The sequence below is a fragment of the Bactrocera neohumeralis genome, chromosome 4 (genome assembly GCF_024586455.1).
Source record: "Bactrocera neohumeralis isolate Rockhampton chromosome 4, APGP_CSIRO_Bneo_wtdbg2-racon-allhic-juicebox.fasta_v2, whole genome shotgun sequence".
In the NCBI taxonomy this organism is placed as follows: domain Eukaryota; kingdom Metazoa; phylum Arthropoda; class Insecta; order Diptera; family Tephritidae; genus Bactrocera; species Bactrocera neohumeralis.
Genome location: NC_065921.1, coordinates 2,345,915 through 2,364,917, shown reverse-complemented (window position 1 = coordinate 2,364,917; position 19,003 = coordinate 2,345,915). Strand labels below are relative to the sequence as shown.

Here is a 19,003-nt window from a genome sequence, read left to right as displayed (position 1 = left end):
ATGCACCGGCCTAAACAAAATCTGATTTGGACAGTGTTGCAATGCTTCATAATTTGAACTTTTAAGCGCAATTAACTATTCTTGTCACACAACTGTACATACACATAGTACAACTACCACATATAACTGTGGATGGGGGTTCATATGAGCAATGTAGTTATTTATTAAAATTAAATTGGAACTTTTCTGCCGAAAACCACAGCCACGAATTGAAAAATAAATATTATAGCATCGCGTGAAGGCCGAACATCGCAAATACAAAAAACATATGTACATACATATGTTTGTAATACCAACAACAGCAAGTGTTCAACAGCCTTTTTCGCACATTCCACATAATCATCTGCATTTTTATAATGAATGACATGCATTATTCATACTCCAACGGAACGCAGGTGCACTCATCGTCCAGGTCTCATCTGCAATCGGAACTCGAACGTATGGCAACGCTGCGCAAATATGGAACTCGTAAAATCCCAATTTAATTCGTATGCCGCTTATGTTCGTAATGAAAAGCGGAGGTAAACAGACAGTCAAGCAGTCAGCGCTACACGGCGACACGCCACGTCAAATACTCGTATTCAGGCGTGCTTGCAGGTATTTGCATTCGAAATATGAGTGGGTGGAAATGCGCACACATTTTAACCGAATGTTCGGGTTTCTCCAGCAGCCAAAAGCAGCAAAGCATCCTTTGGTTAACGGAGCTAAACATTGAACCCGTTTACCGAATCGATTTCAGTCTTCAGTGGGGTCAAAAAACCGATTGTCTTTTGATTCAATTTGGAATGTGAATTAAAGCGAGCGGACGAGTCTATAAAGTCTGTTCTCACGACGTTGGGTTTATGTAACCGGAATGGAGCCGGATTTTTAGCTGGCTAAGGATTGCTAACTCGGCACCATACCTCGAAATTTCTTCAGGAATATCTCAGTCGCTACAACAACAATAACGTACAGAGCCATGTTACTTACAAAATGGTCTTACCGCCGCATAAGTCCCTTTTATTGTGAAAAACTTGAGTCACTAGGTGCAATGCCAAATAATGTCGTATCGGGGCTTCCAGCCCTCGCATATAAGCCAATGTGTATTTAAACATCACCTTTAAATACACACACAGCCGTTAAATGCGCCAAATGCGCGCACACTGAAATGCTGTGCATAATTTCCGTTGGCGGTCACCGGTGTGTGCAATGTATCCATCATGCGTGACCTCAACGTAATTATGTTACCATAAACAGGTCGCTCTCCGTAAGCACAAATGCACAAATGCACGTACGTAAATCGTAAATGCACTGCCACATATTGATTGAATGCGTATGTGTGTGTGCGCATGTGTGTGTGTGGATGTAAAAAGTGTTGGCAGGATGCGACGGTATTTTAACTCAATGTTGTGGAATAAAGCGTAATTGATTTGCAATTTTACTGGTGCAGCTCATTTCCTATTAACATACCTAAATAGATGGCAGCGCGCGACTGCGAATGTGTGGGTGTGGATGCGATTTCACTTGATTGTGGAAGGTAAATAAGTAAACCCGTACATCAGCCTGCCGCGCTGACTGATGATGTGCTAAAAATACTCGCCCAGCGTTTGCTACGGCCAGCAGCTGTGCGGATCCTTTGAAATGTTACAAAATCAACCACAATGGCGGCGCGCATCCCCATTTTGCATTTGCGACGCGTTGAAATGTCCTTTCAAACAATCGCGCAATTTTCCAGCTGCCGTGGCGCACTCACACGGGCTTACAGTTTTGTGGAGTGTGGCGCAGGCGGGGATAACAGCTTTCGGAATGCCGAGACTGACAGGCGTTGACAACTGTCCGAGCGCTTTATTGGTGTGGACAAATGAGGCTCCTGATTTCATTTTGCGACTTATTTGCGTTCGAAATTATCTAAAATGATGTGAAGAGCGCCAAAGTGACAATTCATTTAACACGCGCCTGTAATTAGTTGCCCACGAATTGTCCTTGTAAATATGGGCATTCCGCTCTTTGAGGTTTCACACTAAAACGACTTGTGAAAAATTCTAAAATAAAGAAACAATTTTGAAAGCGTCTTGCAATTATATAACGGTTTTAAAAGATAAGTAGCTTGAAAGCTTTTAAAACCAAAAGTATTCCTTAACAGAAAAGGTAAATATAATATCAGTCACATAAGTATAAGGTCTATAAATAAGAATCTAACATATAGTTGACGTAAGGTACCTGCTAAAGGGCAGTCAATTTTAATACAGTTTCCCATTGAAACAACCGTCCTTGTCTCTGAACAATTATATTGGGTAGTCGAAAAAGACTGTTCACAATAGATGTCGTTGCAGTATATCTCCAGTGCTACCAATCACATTGTGTCATATCATAGTAGAGTAAGAGAAGAATGCCACGCAGCGGAGACGATGCTGTATCAGTTCGTTTAGCGCAACAATGGTTCGCTAGCTTCCGTTCTGGAAATTTTGATGTAAAAGATGCACTTTGTCGACCTCTGGTCGACCTATCGTTGAAAAAGTCGATGGAATTATGGAAAAAATTGACCAGAACCGTCACATAAGCAGGCATGACATCACTAAGGAACTTAACATTCATCATCAAACGGGTTTGAACCATTTAAACAAGGCTGGCTACAAAAAGAAGCTCGATGAAACCACATGAAATGTCTGCGATTCTTTACTGAAACGAAAAGAAATCGAACCATTTCTGAAGCGAAAGGTAACAGGAGGCGAAAAGTGAATCAAATACGACAATAATGTTAGAAAAAGATCGCAAATCCAGGATTGACGCCTCGAAAGATTATACTGATTGTTTGGTGGGATTGGAAAGGAATCATCCACTATGAGCTCTTCCAGCGTGGACGAACGATTGATTCTACATTTTACTTTCAACAACTGATGAGATTGAAGCAAGCAGTCGAAAAACGGTCAGAACTGATCAACAGAAAGGGCTTCGTCTACCATCGGGTCAACGCTAGACCAGACACATATTTGATGACTAGAAAAAAAAAATGGAAGGGCTTGACTGGGAGGTCTTGGTGCATCTACCATTTGAGAAAAGACTGTGAAAATTACTTGTCGAAGTTTTTCGCCGAGAAACCAAAAAAGTTTTACACTGATGGAATAATGTCTCTAGCAGAAAGAGGTCGACCAAAATGGTACAAATTTGTTTATTTATTTATTATTATATATATAAAAAAGATAAGTTGAAGTTTGATTTGAAATTCGAAAAGACTTTTTTGACTACCCGATCTAACTATGATAACTCTATTGGCAGTTTCCAAAAGAAAAATATCAAATACTTCTTCTTCGTGATTGATCCTATAATTTCAAAGTCTGCATCTGTTATCAATGAAAGCTTCCTAGACAATTCCAGGTCTCTAAAAGCTTCCTGTAGTCTATAACAGTAATTTAGGATAGAAAAGTTGTTTTAATGGAGGCTTATTTTAGACAACCAGGGGCATACCTTTCAATAGATTTGTCAATTATCTATTCGTGCTGAGCTGAGAACTTGTTGGTTCCTACTTATGTGATGTGGAGAAAGACCGCAAAGCATTTGAAGGTTATCTTACGGAACTTACAAGTTTTTAGCACTTCGATAGACTCTTTATTTTTATGATTTTTTGTGCCAATGTCGGCTACAATAACCGCAATATTTATGCATTTCCATTATTGTGTGAGTTGGATGATGGATTTTTTGTGGTCAGAATTGAGGAATAACACCTTCACACCTTCGCAGTTGATGTTTAATATAATATTCATGAAAGTGCATTGACACAAATTGTATTTAATGGCATTATTGTTTATTTATCAGTTTACGTTGATAAATAAAATCACTAAAGAACTACTTAAATCAAAAAATCCATACATAAACATCTGCTCAAACATTAGGGTAGAGCGTAATGCTCTGAACAATAATATCATACTATGATAAGGCAGCATTACAATCAAGGGTTGATTTTTGCGATGTACATGTTGATTCAATGCACGGCTAAAGCATCATGTGCTCCGCTTTTCGAATGTAAAAATGTTTGAATGAATTTAGAAAATGAAAACCGAAAAAATAAGACATATTACTACAAGAGCTCAAAAAGTACAAATTGCTTGACACCGCTAGATGGCGGCGTTGCTATTGCCTGTGGCGAGGAGAACTGCAATATGAAAACGAATCAAAATAGTTTTCGTCTATGTTTAATTGGAAACTTCATGCTACATTTTCTCCGGACGTATAAAAAATGTACACACCTAATGTTTAACTGCACGCATATCACATTGATTCGGGAAGTTAATAAAACAGCATCACTGCATATGCGAATCCAAATACACATGCCAGACTCGTGCCTGGTCGGCATACCAGCATGCGAGCCAAAAAATAACAACACGAACAACAACTCAGAGAAGTAAATAAAACGAGAAAGGGAGGCTTGAGCGAATTATCAATAAAGTATATGAACAAATCATGAAGAAAGGAATGAATGAATGGCGCGTAGAGCCTGCTGGGACTTATATCCGTGCAATTCATTGCCGAGCAACGCATCGCAACGCAATGCAACGCAACGTAGTGTTTATACTCGTGCTGTATGAATACACGGAAATGCTTTACAGCCTTTTCCTGCTGTTTTCAATTTTCGATGCATTTCAAAAATTAATGGCAAGTTGAGCAAATATGTGTTCGAATGTCTATAAAAAGGCTGGCAACCGCAGCACGCGGCCAGCAACAATTCGGTGCGCACGCAGCGGCGGCAGGTGAACGGTGCTGGAATGCGGCGCGGCTCGTTTGCACCAGGCTGTTGCTGTTGTTGCATAGATGCAGTAACGCAGTAACGCAGCCACCAAACGACCGATGACCGATGCAGGCCGCTCCGAATATGCGCATATTTATACATCCTGCACATACTTTACAAATACCACACGCAAATAAATACGCTGGGCGCGAGCAAATAACTACACACATACACACATGTGTCTGTGTGTTTGTTAGAACGCATTTATGTGTGTGTGCTGTGTGTCCGTACGCAGAAAGACGCAATCGAGCTTTCCATGCTGTGTAAACTGGCCGGCAGCGTGCGATATCCATGCCAGGATACAAGGGAAGAATTGCCAAGGATGCCATGCCGTGTGTGTACGCAGGCGTGTGAGTGTGAGTGTGGTGTGTGAGTTGTTCAATTTTTGTGTGCTCACTGTTTCGCTTTTTCCCTTTTTTCTAGCATTGCAATGCCAACATTTGTTGATTTATAGTGAGACTCTGTACTTTTTGTTGTTGTTGCTGTTGTTGCAGCAGCGGCGAACTTTTTAAACTGGCAAAAACTAAAATGCTACAGCAACAACTGCAACAACAGTGCGCACGCTGTAAGCAGAAAAGAAATATAATAGAGAAAATGGAAAATGAAAACAAAAATAGAAATAAAAGTGGAAAAAAGGAGCGAAAGAAAATAAATTGGAAAAAAGAGTAAAAGTTAAATGGGAAAGACAATGACAAGAATTGCAGCTGCGGCTCGAATGCTAAGCAAATAAAATATTGTATGGTTCATAGTCGTATGCACACAACACACACACACACACTTACAAACGCAGCTGAATGCATATTTGTGTATGGATGGAGTGTATATAGTGAAATCAAATTGGCTCAGAATGGTCAATCCGTCTGGCCTTAAGGATATGTGCAGCAACACACACACGCACACACAATCAAGCGTGTTTCTATTCATACTACTACTACTACTTCATACATACATACAAACATACATACATACAAACATAGATACTTATATACACATGTTGCATATTCATTGTGACAATATCAAATGAGACAGAAAACGGAGTACTTAGCTTTATACAATATATAATGCTTAGTTTTGCACGCAAGTGTAGGTGTATGTGAGCGTGTCACAAGTGAGCAGCTTGTTACTTCTGCGTGTCTTATTATTTCTCAAGCATGTGTACATTGCATATAAGTACATATGTAGCTCTAAGGGCATCTGATAAAGAATTCAAAGATTATCCAACAGAATCTCAGCAAAAGCCACTCACTCAAACTTCAAAGGCCTCCTGACCGTTGCAGGGTGTGTGATAGTAGTTTGTTTGCTTTACATAAGTGTCGACCCCATTGAAGAGATAGAAATTACGAATGAAGTTTGTCGCTTTACACCAAGGAAAGCTAGGCAAAAATAAATATGAAACCTTACTTATTACTCAATAACCGGAATTTAGGTTAGCAATATCGAAGCTTCTTATATCGCATTCGCAATCATATACCCCCTTGTAATGAATTCAAATGAGGTATTTATAATACGAGCTTTATTCTTCCTTCAACTTTTCTGTTCATAACAATGCAGTAACAGGTCTTCCAATAGGGATGATTTGATTTATAAGTGCCGTTTTGGCCATTTTTAAGATGTCATCATCTTTAATTTATTTGTCGTTGTATTCAGTAATGCTTACAATTTCATCATGGAAAGATATACGCAAGAACAACGTTTACATAATAATTAATTATATTATCAAACCAAAGGTTCTCCAATTGCAACTTTTCTAGCGCTTTTGCCATTTTATGGTCGCAATAATCGTCCACCTGTTCTCGCTAATCTTCGAATTGTTGAAAATTTCTTTACATAATGTTCAACCGTGACACCGTTACTGTCAATAGAGAGTGGTATAGATCGATGATAACCAACTTTTTATGGCTGCAATTGAAAGAAGTTGATCTTGGCAACATCTGGTTTCAACAATGCGGGGCTACGTGTCACACAGTACGTGCAACAACCGAATTGCTGTGAGAAAAGTTTGAAGATTCGATTATTTCAAGAAATTGTGACATTTAATGATCTCCAAGAAGTTGTGATTTAACACCATTAGACTACTTCTTGTATGGTTATTTGAAGTGATTGGTCTTTAGCAATAAACCAAACTCTCTTTAATCTTTAGAAATCAATATTGACATGCTATTCATGACATACGACTTGATTTATTGGAAGCACTCGATAATTGGGTTCATCGAATTCGTTCCAAAAGCTGTGGCTGGTCTTAGTTAGTTTCGAATTTAATGTCTACAACAAACACTTGTTGGAGATGTTCACCTCCGATGGATTGGAATATATATATTTTTTTCTGAAATAAAATTTTTCGAACTTTTGCTGTATAATAAGTCGCCTTTCCCACGTAATTGGGTCATTATCAATCCAATTTCAAAGGATTAAAATTTGAAATCGTTTTAGACAGCTCATGCATTGGGGACAAAGAGTACCCATAAATTGTAAATAAAAGGCAAAATATTTAATTATTTTTCAATATTTATTTTTTCACCTTCAAAGTAATCCCCGCCAGATGTAATACACTTATGCCAAAGATTTTTCCAGTCCTCGAAACAATTTTAATAAGCACTTTTTGGAATGGGCTTCAGCCTTCAGCGAATTTTGTTTTATCCTTCGTTCGACTGAAAACGGGTTCCATTCCGGTGATTGTTGACTTGCAGTTATAATGCTCTCCATGAATGTGGGATCGGAATTCGCCCGATGAAGCATATCCAAAGAGAAGTGTTTCCGATGCTCTTTTTGAAAAAAATTCAGCTTTATCGAAACGAGTCGAGCAAGAACGCGTTTTATTCCCAAAATATACACCAAAATCACAATGTACATATATGTATATACTGAAATATATCGGTGTGACGTTTGAGAAGTCGTGAGATGCTTCACATCGTTTTACAAAAGGCACCTATACGTTTGCCGAAGCTTGTACCGGACTTATTGTTCAGGGACCAGCGCTATAAGAACTACCATTTTTGCTTGCATTTTCGTCCTAAACCGTTATCGAACCCTTGACTTGCGTTGATCTTATTGGTTCTGGTAAAGTATTTATTACTTTAGAGTATTGATCTGATTGCTTTCGATTTGTGGAAAGTGGACTTCGTCTCCCAATGGTTGACTTGTGAAGCCAGCCCAGCGCAACTGCAAAGTTTTTTGCAATTTCAAAATCTGAATGACTGAATTTACAAAGATGAATATGGTGCTTGTGTAGCTACGTTTCGGGCGAAAGCTTGAAAGCACACGCAATGCGTAATCTGCCAGCATTTGTTGCTTGTACCTTCAGAGTTATGCGAGTCACTCGAACGTCTTTGCTTTCAACGAATTCTTAACATTGGCACGTCTTGGCCAACTTTTATCAAAACGCCGCATCTCTCATTTGTCCAAACTGATCACAACACAATATATGTATGTATGTATGTGCGTGCGGACACATGTTTGCTGCGAATATGCACAGCAAGGAGGACGGGAGGTCGGGAGAACGGCAGCCAAGGCATAAAAGGGCGCATAGTGCCATCCTCTCGCTTAAGCACTACCACAAACAAACAAGCATGTGCGATAAATACGATTTGGAATCTACCCAAGCTCCATTTATCAGCGTTATTGACCAAAGGAACTGCAATAAAAAGTGCAATATTTCAATTTAACCGCTTGGTGGCCTTTTACCCCAAAACACCGCATATCACCAGCACCAGTAACAGCATCAGCGCCAACAACGGCTGTCCCTTAACCCACCCAACGCTGTGCAGTCACCGCGCTTGCCGACGCTGCCTCGAACACCCCGCCCGCTGAACAATGCTGCTGCTCGGCAGCTGGGCTACTTTGTTGTTGGTGTTATTGTTGTCGTACACTACGTTTGCTAGCAATTTAACGTACAGAGGATTTTATTACCCTCGATGCACATTCTCAACTTTGTTGTTCAGCCACATTGAGTGTCGCCATCGCCACTGCCGCCGCCGCTGCCCGGTGTGTTGTGATGAGTTCGTTCTTCATACGTACAAGACAGTCAGTGGCACGGTGGGCGCAGCACATCACACACTCACACACACACTCACATCGGCCCAATAGACGGTGGGCCGCACTGAGTCGCTGGTACCACTGATTGCAGCTACCGACTGCAAGTTGCAGCAACTCGAAGTTTCTCATTTTGTATCAAAGTTTCTTGCTACGCTCACCGCCGCGCCCCTCCCCGGCAGGCATGCGGCCACAATTATTGTCATCTCTAATGTGACGACATTTTCTGTAACTTTCGTTTATACTGTTTCGCTTTTCGTATCGTTTCAGTTGCAATCCTCGGCAGCGACCTGGTGGCTGGCGTTCGTGGTGAGGAGTGCGGCCAGGAGGAGTTTACGAAATGTGCTGAGCCTCTGGATATGCTACATTTAACCTCCGAATTATCCATCGGAGCTGCCAAGAAGGACGAACTGCTTAAACTTTGCAAGTAAGTCAACGTTATCAACGAGAAAAGAAAAAGTTTCTTTTTTCAATTATTTAATTCCGCATTTACCCTCCCCCCCTTCTGCCTGGCGCACCGCTGCTGTTGCATGCTTTACCTGGAGGCCACCAGCAAACTGACTGCGCGCAGTTTGTTGCGCCGCTCATCACTACGAAGCTCTAATGGCAGGGTGCAAGTAATTACTAAGTGTAGTCGACTTTCTTTTTTGGCTGTTTCTCGGTCTCTTTTTCTTCATTCAGCGCAGGAATTAATTGCGCTGTGCAATTTGTGGTTTTTACTAGCAAAATTAATATTACCTTCTAATTTTCAGCAAATGTACGGGCGAATTCTCGCATTTTGGCTACAAACCTTAACACTATCAGCTCAGGCCATCGTCCATTAAATCTGGTGCAATCAGGTGTCATAATTATAAAATGTGGCGCTGCCTTAGTGCGAGATTTTAATTATTGAAGTCATAAAAAGAGTTGCTTAGCTTGCGGAATTTCGATATTGCAGTTACTTCAATGCAATCGCGTTTTTGATAAGACGCAGAGCTGGGGCAAACCGCTGTCTAATTTTATAGAATTCTCTCTTTGTTGAGAATTAATTATGTGGTCGTGCTTCAAAGTTAATCGATACATCCATAAATATCCAGAGATACATATATCACAAGCTCAAATTGAGCTTATAACTTTTGGATGATTTTTAGGAATGTTATTGAAGTTTAGTTCCCAAAGCATTTGTTTTAGAACTGCTTAGTTGATCTATAGATGCCTTGATATCGAAAAGTAGGTGGCGCTCTCTGCAGATGGTTCAAGCTACAGTCTTTGCTTCAGATTCATCAAGAGATGTCCCTTCCATTTTGTTCTTGTTACTATGTTTTTTTGCTAGAGATATTTTTTTGGTTCGCAACAATTTTCGGGTTTATGAGTGGTATCTTCTTCTTCTTCTTTAGCACTACATTTAGTTGGCTCTACCCTTTGAGAGGTCACGACAGTTATATATTCCAACTGCAGACAGTTCGCTATGCATATGATCCGCCCATTGAATGCGTGGGCGCCCGGAACAGATCTTCACTTAGTAAAAGGGATCACGGTTGTTTCTGCCGGGTTAAAACAATACTTAGCCATACCGTGTTACACTATCCTTTTGCTAGACCCAAGACCCTTTGAACATTGTTGCAGAGAGTGTTCTACAAAATTTGCCTCGCTGACAATGTCAGCGGCGTACTCCTGGCAACGAATTCCATTGCTAATGCGCAATTGAAGGAGCTCATCTACTACCAGGCTCCATAGCAAGGGGGATGGAGCTCCACAGCCCCTCGTAGTGTCAAGACGAATCTTGCTCTCCCCCACAGTTGTTTCAGACCTCTATCCATCTGCATACTGGAGCCGGCCGTTGCTTTTCTACAGTGTCTTGATAACGCTTGCGTGAGGTGCGTTACCAAAAGCAACTTCAATGTCAAGGAAGGCGAATTCTGTACTTCAGTGACCTTGCTTCCATTGTTTGCTGGAGGATCATCTTCCATGTGAATGAGAAAATGCGAGACGGATCTGCTTCTCAATTATATATCCCAAAGTATGCTCTGTTGCAAGTTAATTTGCGATTAATATCCAGGCTTAGATTATTAGTGGAATTTATACTGATTCCGAGAAATACAAAGTTCTTAAAAATTTCAAATGAGAAGTTTATGTAAAATCCCAAAACGCGAGGAATCTTTGTGTGTGGCCTCCAGGTTTTGTCCTCCTTCACTACAAGACTAGCTTCTCGTTTCTTTTTTAGGCTGGAAAAAGCCGCGCTGACGGCTTTGTTGTAAAGGCCTACGATGACAATATCATCTGCGTACTCCAGTAATATTGCACTTACAGAGTTTTTAGAGTAGGCAGCGCCACTGTGTTTTAGATAATCGTCACGTATCACCTTTTCCAGCGTTATATTGATAAAGAGGCATGAGAGAGGGAATCACCTTGTCTGGTACCGGGGTGCTTGCAGATTTTCATGGAGCAGATGGTTGAGCTCTCTAGTATCCACAGAGCATAGTAGGAAAAGCGGTATTTTTTACAATTATAAATATAAATTAACTTAACCTTGTAACTTCCTACGTCACAGCAAACATTTAGTGACAATGTGTTGTAGAATTCATTACTAAAAAATTTAGACGGGCTTTGGATCAACTTCCAATTTTTGATGTACGTTTTTTTCACTTCAGAAATAATATTGATGAAGATGATCCGCGATTCGAATGAAATTGCGGGAGGTCTTTAATGAAGTTGGCAAAACATTTTCTTTTTTAACAATGCATCAGTGCTTCTACAAAGCAGAAACCTCAAAAATGTTGTTGTTTTGCTAATAGCAAAGACATTTTGGGTCCATTTATACCAAATATACATACATATGTATTTATTCTACATATTGACGAATGTGTGCTTCGGTATATAACGGTCTATTGTTCGGCTATTTACGCCGACGAAGAACGCAACACATCGATGCGCACAGAAGTTAACTCGAAGTTTTGATTTTAAACTTCATGCTTTTGCTCGCCTCGGACGGTGTTTACGTTTGTATCTGTGATATCAATGCATTCGTCCACTTGCCAATTCATTCGTGCGTTCGCTTACGTGCTCTCTGCGCTCGCTCGGAAGATACAATTTGAACGGCAATTCTCATGGTGTTTTTCTTCGTTTAGACGGGACTCCACTAGTCCGACAGTTATCGTGTGCCTATTTAGTTACACGAAAATTTGTGTTGATTGCAACTACCACTCCATGGCCGGAAGCAATACGTTCTTCATTGTGCTCGTAAATACCGTTATCATTCAGTGGTCAACCTTTGGCACTTGGTATGCAGCACTCAATGCGTTTGTCCACTTCCCACTAAGCCAATGCTGCGAATGGTTGCTCTCTTTTGGGCAAAACAAAAAAGGCAGACTCACACTCACACCCGCACACACACATACACACACGTATACGCGTTTATCTAGCGGATAAAAATCGAGTTCATTAAAAATTCCAAGCGGATCATCTGTTTTGTAAAATGAGTCTGAAAAAACTTTCGGTTCGTTACATAAGTAAGTAAAAGCATGTGCCAAATTGAATTTCCAAAACAAATTTTTTCGTCATCACATCGAGAGGATGGGGGTTAATGCGGTTATGGAAAAATCAAGAATTCGTATGAATTACAAATGAACTCTGTGTTGCATTAAACGCGTCATGGCTTAAAGTTATTAGAATAGGTCAAAAGTTGAAGTTCTCCTTTATGATTATGTACACAATAGACTTATTTTATAGTGGTCTGCTGTGTTCTTTATGGTGTAGTACACAAAGCCCACTATTATTGATTAAAGTGTCTTCGTTGCGGCCACTCGTTGCAATTGCTCACTTTAGAACAGGAAAACTGTTTGGTTAAGAATGCCAAAGGACATTTGTAGGCGAATTGCACTCAACTCTGCTTTGAAGCACTTCAAAAGGCTGGCCACGCTAGCCCGGAATCCTTTAATACCTTTTATTGCTTTTACAACTGAATCGCAGTCAACTAAAAAAATTAAACAAAAAACCTTTTCTTCGTATATACATATAAATAATCAGCGTGACGAGTTGAGTCGATAACTAACTAGTCTTCAGATTCTCAGATATTGATCTGAAATTTCGCACATGCCCTTTTTTCCCCAAGAAACTGTCGGAACCTCCGATATCTGATTAGTGTAATATTTATTTGCCATTAAAACTGTTTGGTCAAATCAAATCCTTGTTTAGAAACTTTTTTTTATTTGTGAAGGGTATTCTAGCTTCGGTGAAACCGAAATTAACGGTTTTTCCTATTTTTTAATCTTTTTAGTTTCCACCGTGAAGCGCTCTATTGAATAACAAAAAGTTTCTCTGTATTTTGTGGTCGTGAGGGAATGTAATGCTCAAAATAGTTTATCTTAAAAAAAATGAACTGACATGAGCGCTGGAACGCAGGCGGCTGCACTTAAGCCCCGAGTGGTAACCTAAATAAGAGTTATCTACCAACTCATTGGATTTGGTGAAAAATAAACCGATTTCTTTCCACCCCAGCTGCCCAATCTCTCTTAAGTTGGAGTATTGGAAGCGGTGAAATATGTTCCTTCTCATCCGGCTGAAGGCTTAGTATAGATATTGTTCCAGCGTCTCACATACCTTCGCGCATGGTCTGCATTCAGTCGAATCTAAATTTCCTATTTTCTGAAACTGGGATCTTAAGAATAGGTGCCCTGTTGTGACATCTAAATGTTACAGAGCTCCGTTTTGCCTAGAAGTAGGAGCTTTGTGGTCTGTCCCCCATCGACACTACAGCTTTTTGCTACACACAGGGGTTGCTTATATTCCAAGACCTGAGGTGTTCCTCTAGTTCCTCTGTTCTTCAAACAACCCCTAAAGGAACAGAATGGCCTGGGGCAGATAAAAGGAATTCTGCCTTTTCATTTTTTTCTATTCCTATATGACCGACTTCCCAGATGATATTAGTCGATAGTTCCTAATTCTCCTCTTTATATTTTAGTGAACTGAAGAAGGGCGTTCGTTGCATCCAGAGTTACACGCGGCGCTGCATGCCGTTGCAGCAAAGGAACCAATTCAATAAACTGTACCACGGCACTAATCAATTCATTCGTGACTTGTGTAACGAAGGCGAGTTTCAGGATGGTAAGTTGAAAGATTATTAAAATATTTGAAAACTACGCCACTTTATTTGTTGTAAACATTTCTAGAATACCTAAAGCACGCGCATTGTTCGGAAATAGCCAAAAAGGAATTTGAGGGTTGCGCCAATCGCTATAAGGAAACAATGGTGTTTTTGAAGCCCAACAAGAATCAGGAGAACCACGAGAACATCACTTTGAATGAAAATATAAAAACAATTTGTTGGTGCGTTGTTGTAAAAATTTGCAAGTCATTACTTTTAACTAATTGAAACTTTCCGTTATTCAAATGCAGTTCCATCAATGAGTTGGTGGATTGCTCTGAAGATGCCGCCCGCAAGATATGCGGCCACGACGCGGCGAAATTCACACGGGAACTGGTTGACAAATATGCGCACAGCCTAACGAAGGTGAGACCAAATTAAGAAACATATATGTATGTATGTTTGTTATAAGGGGATGAGTGTAAATTTAAGAAAATCCATTAATGGTTTCAAAATGCATAAGCCGTTGATGTCCCGCGGGGTACTTGCTCCGCTTTCACAAGCCTACGATTTTATAAGCAAAAATCTGAGATGATAACAGATTTTTCATTCATTAAGAGTCGTTGCGACCCATAGCCAGAAGACCTTCGAACTATTCACTTTGGGTTGCTACATTTGCAGCAGTATTTATAATTTTAGCATATCTGCGGTCCAGTGGGAAGAATCCGAGCATCATCTACGGCGCTTCCCACAATGCAATTGGAGTAATCTTTTCAATTTAACCGTTTAACATTTCAGATCTACTGTGAGGACTTCACACGGCATCCGGAAATGTGCCATGATGGACTCAGCGATGACGGCGTGTCAGTATATCAGTCGCATCTCGGTCGAGCGGTCGTGCTTATCATATCAGGTGCCGTTGCGGCATTCGGTGCACACATGAGCATTAGATAGATGAAAAGTGTGGTAACGTAAAATTACAAAAAATATTTTGCTGCTTTGATTTTTCCTAAGATATTACTAATAATCTCTTAATTGTTTGAGAGCAACGAATTTTCTTCAGTTTTTTGGGAAACGGACTTATACAGTTATAAAAACGAATTTGAAATTTAAAAGTGAATTAAGAGATTACGGCATGTAGCTGTATAATTTAAGTTAAAAAGCAAATCAAATAGAAGACATTGCAATGTATCAAGAAGAACAAGAAGAAAGACACACACACACATCTTAGTATTTAAATGGGATTAATGAAATGGATATATATATAGAAATATTGTAGCTTTGTTTGAAACAACATATACAGTTAATAGAGTGCTAATGGAGAGTTGGAAGGGTGCATGAAGAGTAGAAGAGGCGAGAATGTGCGGAATTAGAAATTATAGTTAAAATTAAAATTTAGGGCTCAGGAAGCCTGATTTAAGAGAAAATTACCAACACTCACACAAAATTACACGTTTAGAGTACCAACAAGACCAAAAATTTTACAGTACATACCTACACATACACAAATTAATTATAAAGTATGTTAGACTTAGTAGAAACATATTGAATTTACTTATTGTATTTGTATGCACTTGTTTATTAAAACGATATAAAAGAATTAATTAAAATGAATTGTGAAATGGAAATTGCAAAATTTGGCATGAAGATATTACGCCGAGATTAAGTGATTTAACACGTGGCAACACTTACACATACATATACTCGCATATGAGTATTTGTTTTGCGTTTAGCTCTTCTTTGGAACAAAGAGAATTTGTGAGTTGTTTCACTCATTGGAGAGTATATTTTTAAGAGAATAAATGTATTAAATCAGTTTAGTTATAAGCTATTAAATTTTATTAAATTTTTATGCAATGTAATGGATCATAGATATAAAAGAAACAAATCAACTCGATGGTTTCCTTTTTTACTTTCACTAGTCTTTACAAATAGCAGATTACCCATGTTCTTTGAAAGTTCGTGCGCGGGAAAAATGGTCTGATGAAACTGGTGGTGTCCGATGAAAGAAACTGCTGGAGTACGATGAAAGAAACAGTGTATGAAGTCTAACTGAAGCAGATAATGAGAATAATTATGCTTTCGACTAGTTTTTTTTTACAAAAATATTTTTGAAAATTGTTCATAATTTTTTATACCAAGTCAAGAAAGATTCACATTTATGCTCGCTGCAGATTATAAAAGTAAAAAAAGATGTTTAGTGTACCTTGTACTGGCCAATGATTAAAGTCGCGAAGTTCGTGGAGCACATGAGAGTCCACAAAATCCTTGAGGAACTGATATTACTATTGACCAGCTGGGTAATACATGTGGTCCTCTTTTATTTACACATTCTTTTAATAGAATATTTTTTTATGAATTATTGTTGATATTCAAAATCCATAGTTTAATACAAAATTTTTGTTTTTTTATTTTTTTTTAAATTAAAATATTTCTCTTTAAGGTCAATAGTAATATTGGGTAGTCGAAAAAGTCTTTTCGTATTTTATTAATAGATGTCGTTGCAGTCGCATATCTCCCATGCTACCAATCACATTTTGTCATTCCTTACAGTGTTGGAAAGGTGAGGTCTTAAGCTTCATTTAACAAAAAAAAAATTAAATTCGGGAAAGTTGAAAAAAGTTGCAGCTGTTCAAAAATGAGTGAAAATAATTATGAAATTCGATATATTTTGAAATTTTTGTATAAAAAAGGGAAGAATGCCACGCAAGCCACCAATAAAATTTGTGAAGTTTACGTAGACGATGCTGTATATCAGTTCGTGTAGCACAACAATGGTTTGCTCGCTTCCGTTCTGGAAATTTCAATGTGAAAGATGCACCTCGCTTTGGTCGACCCACAGGTATCGTTGAAAAAGACCATGCATTTATGGAAAATATTGACCAGGACCGCACATAAGCAGTCACGACATCGCTGAGAAACTCAAACTTTCATCATCAAACGGTTTTGAACCATTTAAAACAGGCTGGCTACAAATAGAAGCTCGATGTTTGGGTACCACATGAATTGTCTGTGAAAAATTTAATGGATCGAATTAACATCTGCGATTATTTGCTGAAACGAAATGAAATCGAACCATTTCTGAAGCGAATGATAACAGGAGACGAAAATTGGATCAATTGCGACAATAATGTGCGAAGAAGTTTTACACTAATGGAATAATAGCTCTAGCGGAAAAATGGCAAAAGTGGTCCACCAAAATAGTACATATTGGTTCATCCAAGTTCTTTATAAATATAAGAAAAAAATGAGTTAAAGTTTGATTAGAAATACGAAAAGACTTTTTCGACCAACCTATATCTATATTCGAAAGTGAAACATTCGAAAAGATGGTGTGAAAGGTTAGACTCCCTATTTTCGCTGGAATCAGCAGCACGTGGTTGCTTTCAGCACTATACGTACATAACCCAAAAGAAAGATTTATCCCAAACGCCAAGCGACTTTATTTAGAAGAATAAAGTGCTTCCCCATTTTTCGTGACAGAAGCTGTTCTCAGCATGCTAGCTATAAGGCATCACCGATTAACGGTGACATGCTTTTAGACTTAGGTTTGCGCATAGATTTTCAGAGTACTTCGCGCATAAAAACAGCTTGCAGGTTGAAGAAATTGTCAAAGAATCTCTTTTAAAAACGATTTAGGCACCACAATAAGCTTGTAAAAGACAGGGCAAGCAACAACCTGACTACCCTCGTTCAAAGTCATAATGACTTTCTGAGCTTACATCCTAAATTCCTACGCACAAACTGGAATCACTTCCATTTTAAATACATAATTACCAAATTTCTATGAGATGTACCTTTAGACCCCACCCACTTAATCTGCATTTACCAAACAATGAAATTTTTAGCACGAGTTTTTTAGGCTAGACCTGCGAATACATTTCGCTTATGAAAAATCAAATAAATATTTGAGCATAATAATTCAACTGCGAATTTTTAATTTATGGCGTTTTCTGTATGTATAAGCATATACATATGTATTTATAAAATAAAAATATTAATTTATAGCAATAAAAATAGAAAAGACAGCAACGCACAGCAAGCACTCATTGTCATTAGTAATGATAATTTTAACTAATTATAATACAAAGGAAACACAGAAACTTATGTATGTAGTTGTTGAAAATTCACTTGTTGCAGTTATGTATGCTATGCTCATAATTTATACAGTTATCTTATGGTAATTAGTTCGTTGTTAAGATCCGTGCCATTTGTTTTCTAACTAATAACTAATACTTAGTACACTTAACTTATAGCCACAGCGTATTAAGCGAAATTTTATTCAACACACGAAAGTTCAATGCGAATTTTACACAGCAAGTAGCAATGCAAAACTGAGTAACAAGAAATAGCAAAAACAAAAATAAAAGCAATGTCGTTGCCCGATATTGGAATACAGTCAATTACGAATGTGTTACATTTATCGGTAACCAAAATCAGATTTGTTGTTTTATTTCGTTCGTTACAAATTGCAACGGTACTTTAATTTAGCGGCCAGTTACCGAATACAAACATGCGCTCGCACACAGCGATGCAACCATGGGAGTAAGTAAGTTTGGCGTGAGGGCGATAGGGCGACCCCGTGATGCCAGTGCGGCAGGCGCATTTGCTGCGCGTCTTGCTCGCCACACTTGCCGTATCACCGCACACCGCTTTCACGCTCGGTTGCAGTGGCACTTTCGCATAGGAGCGGAAAACCACATACCGGATGCGACACAAATCGCCAAATGAAACGAAACCACGTAAGTGCATACTCGACTCACCGCAGTGATCCGCACTCTGCTGGCTGTACGTTAAGCTGCCCATTTTGTCACCATATCACCGTGACACCTGAAAAACGCCCATCCAACGCCCCGACGGCGAGGCATAGGTGTTGCACAGTGTGCCAGAGCTGCATCTATCTTGTTGAGTAGACAAGAAGAGTTAAAAAAGACGGGGAATGCCGCGTGGAAGTGTAAGCACTGGGATCCGAAAGCATTTGAGTTGTGTCACCCCTCGGCAGGCAGCCTTGAACTTCAGAGCGCATTTATGACACGAAAAAGCTTCTCACACTTTCCGTCAGTGGCTCGGAGGTAGCCTAACATCGGCTCCTAACTTAACTTAGAACTTGGACAAAGGAAAAAGACTGAAAATTGAAACCATTGATCGAA

The 19,003-nt window shown here is 39.2% G+C and overlaps 1 protein-coding gene across 5 annotated transcripts in view; it reads left to right on the top strand.

Annotated features, from left to right (window-relative positions):
- LOC126756356 (uncharacterized) overlaps nucleotides 1–18,292 on the top strand; it is a 36,532-nt gene extending 18,240 nt beyond the window's left edge. For all 5 annotated transcript variants that reach the window (XM_050469361.1, XM_050469356.1, XM_050469357.1 and 2 more), the window contains exons 3-7: nucleotides 9,062–9,218; nucleotides 13,731–13,873; nucleotides 13,939–14,095; nucleotides 14,165–14,279; nucleotides 14,652–18,292. In XM_050469361.1, the coding sequence (XP_050325318.1) occupies nucleotides 9,062–9,218; nucleotides 13,731–13,873; nucleotides 13,939–14,095; nucleotides 14,165–14,279; nucleotides 14,652–14,807 (728 nt within the window). In that variant the 3' untranslated portion in view covers nucleotides 14,808–18,292. The remainder of the gene's footprint in view (nucleotides 1–9,061; nucleotides 9,219–13,730; nucleotides 13,874–13,938; nucleotides 14,096–14,164; nucleotides 14,280–14,651) is intronic.
- Nucleotides 18,293–19,003: the final 711 nt, after the last annotated feature.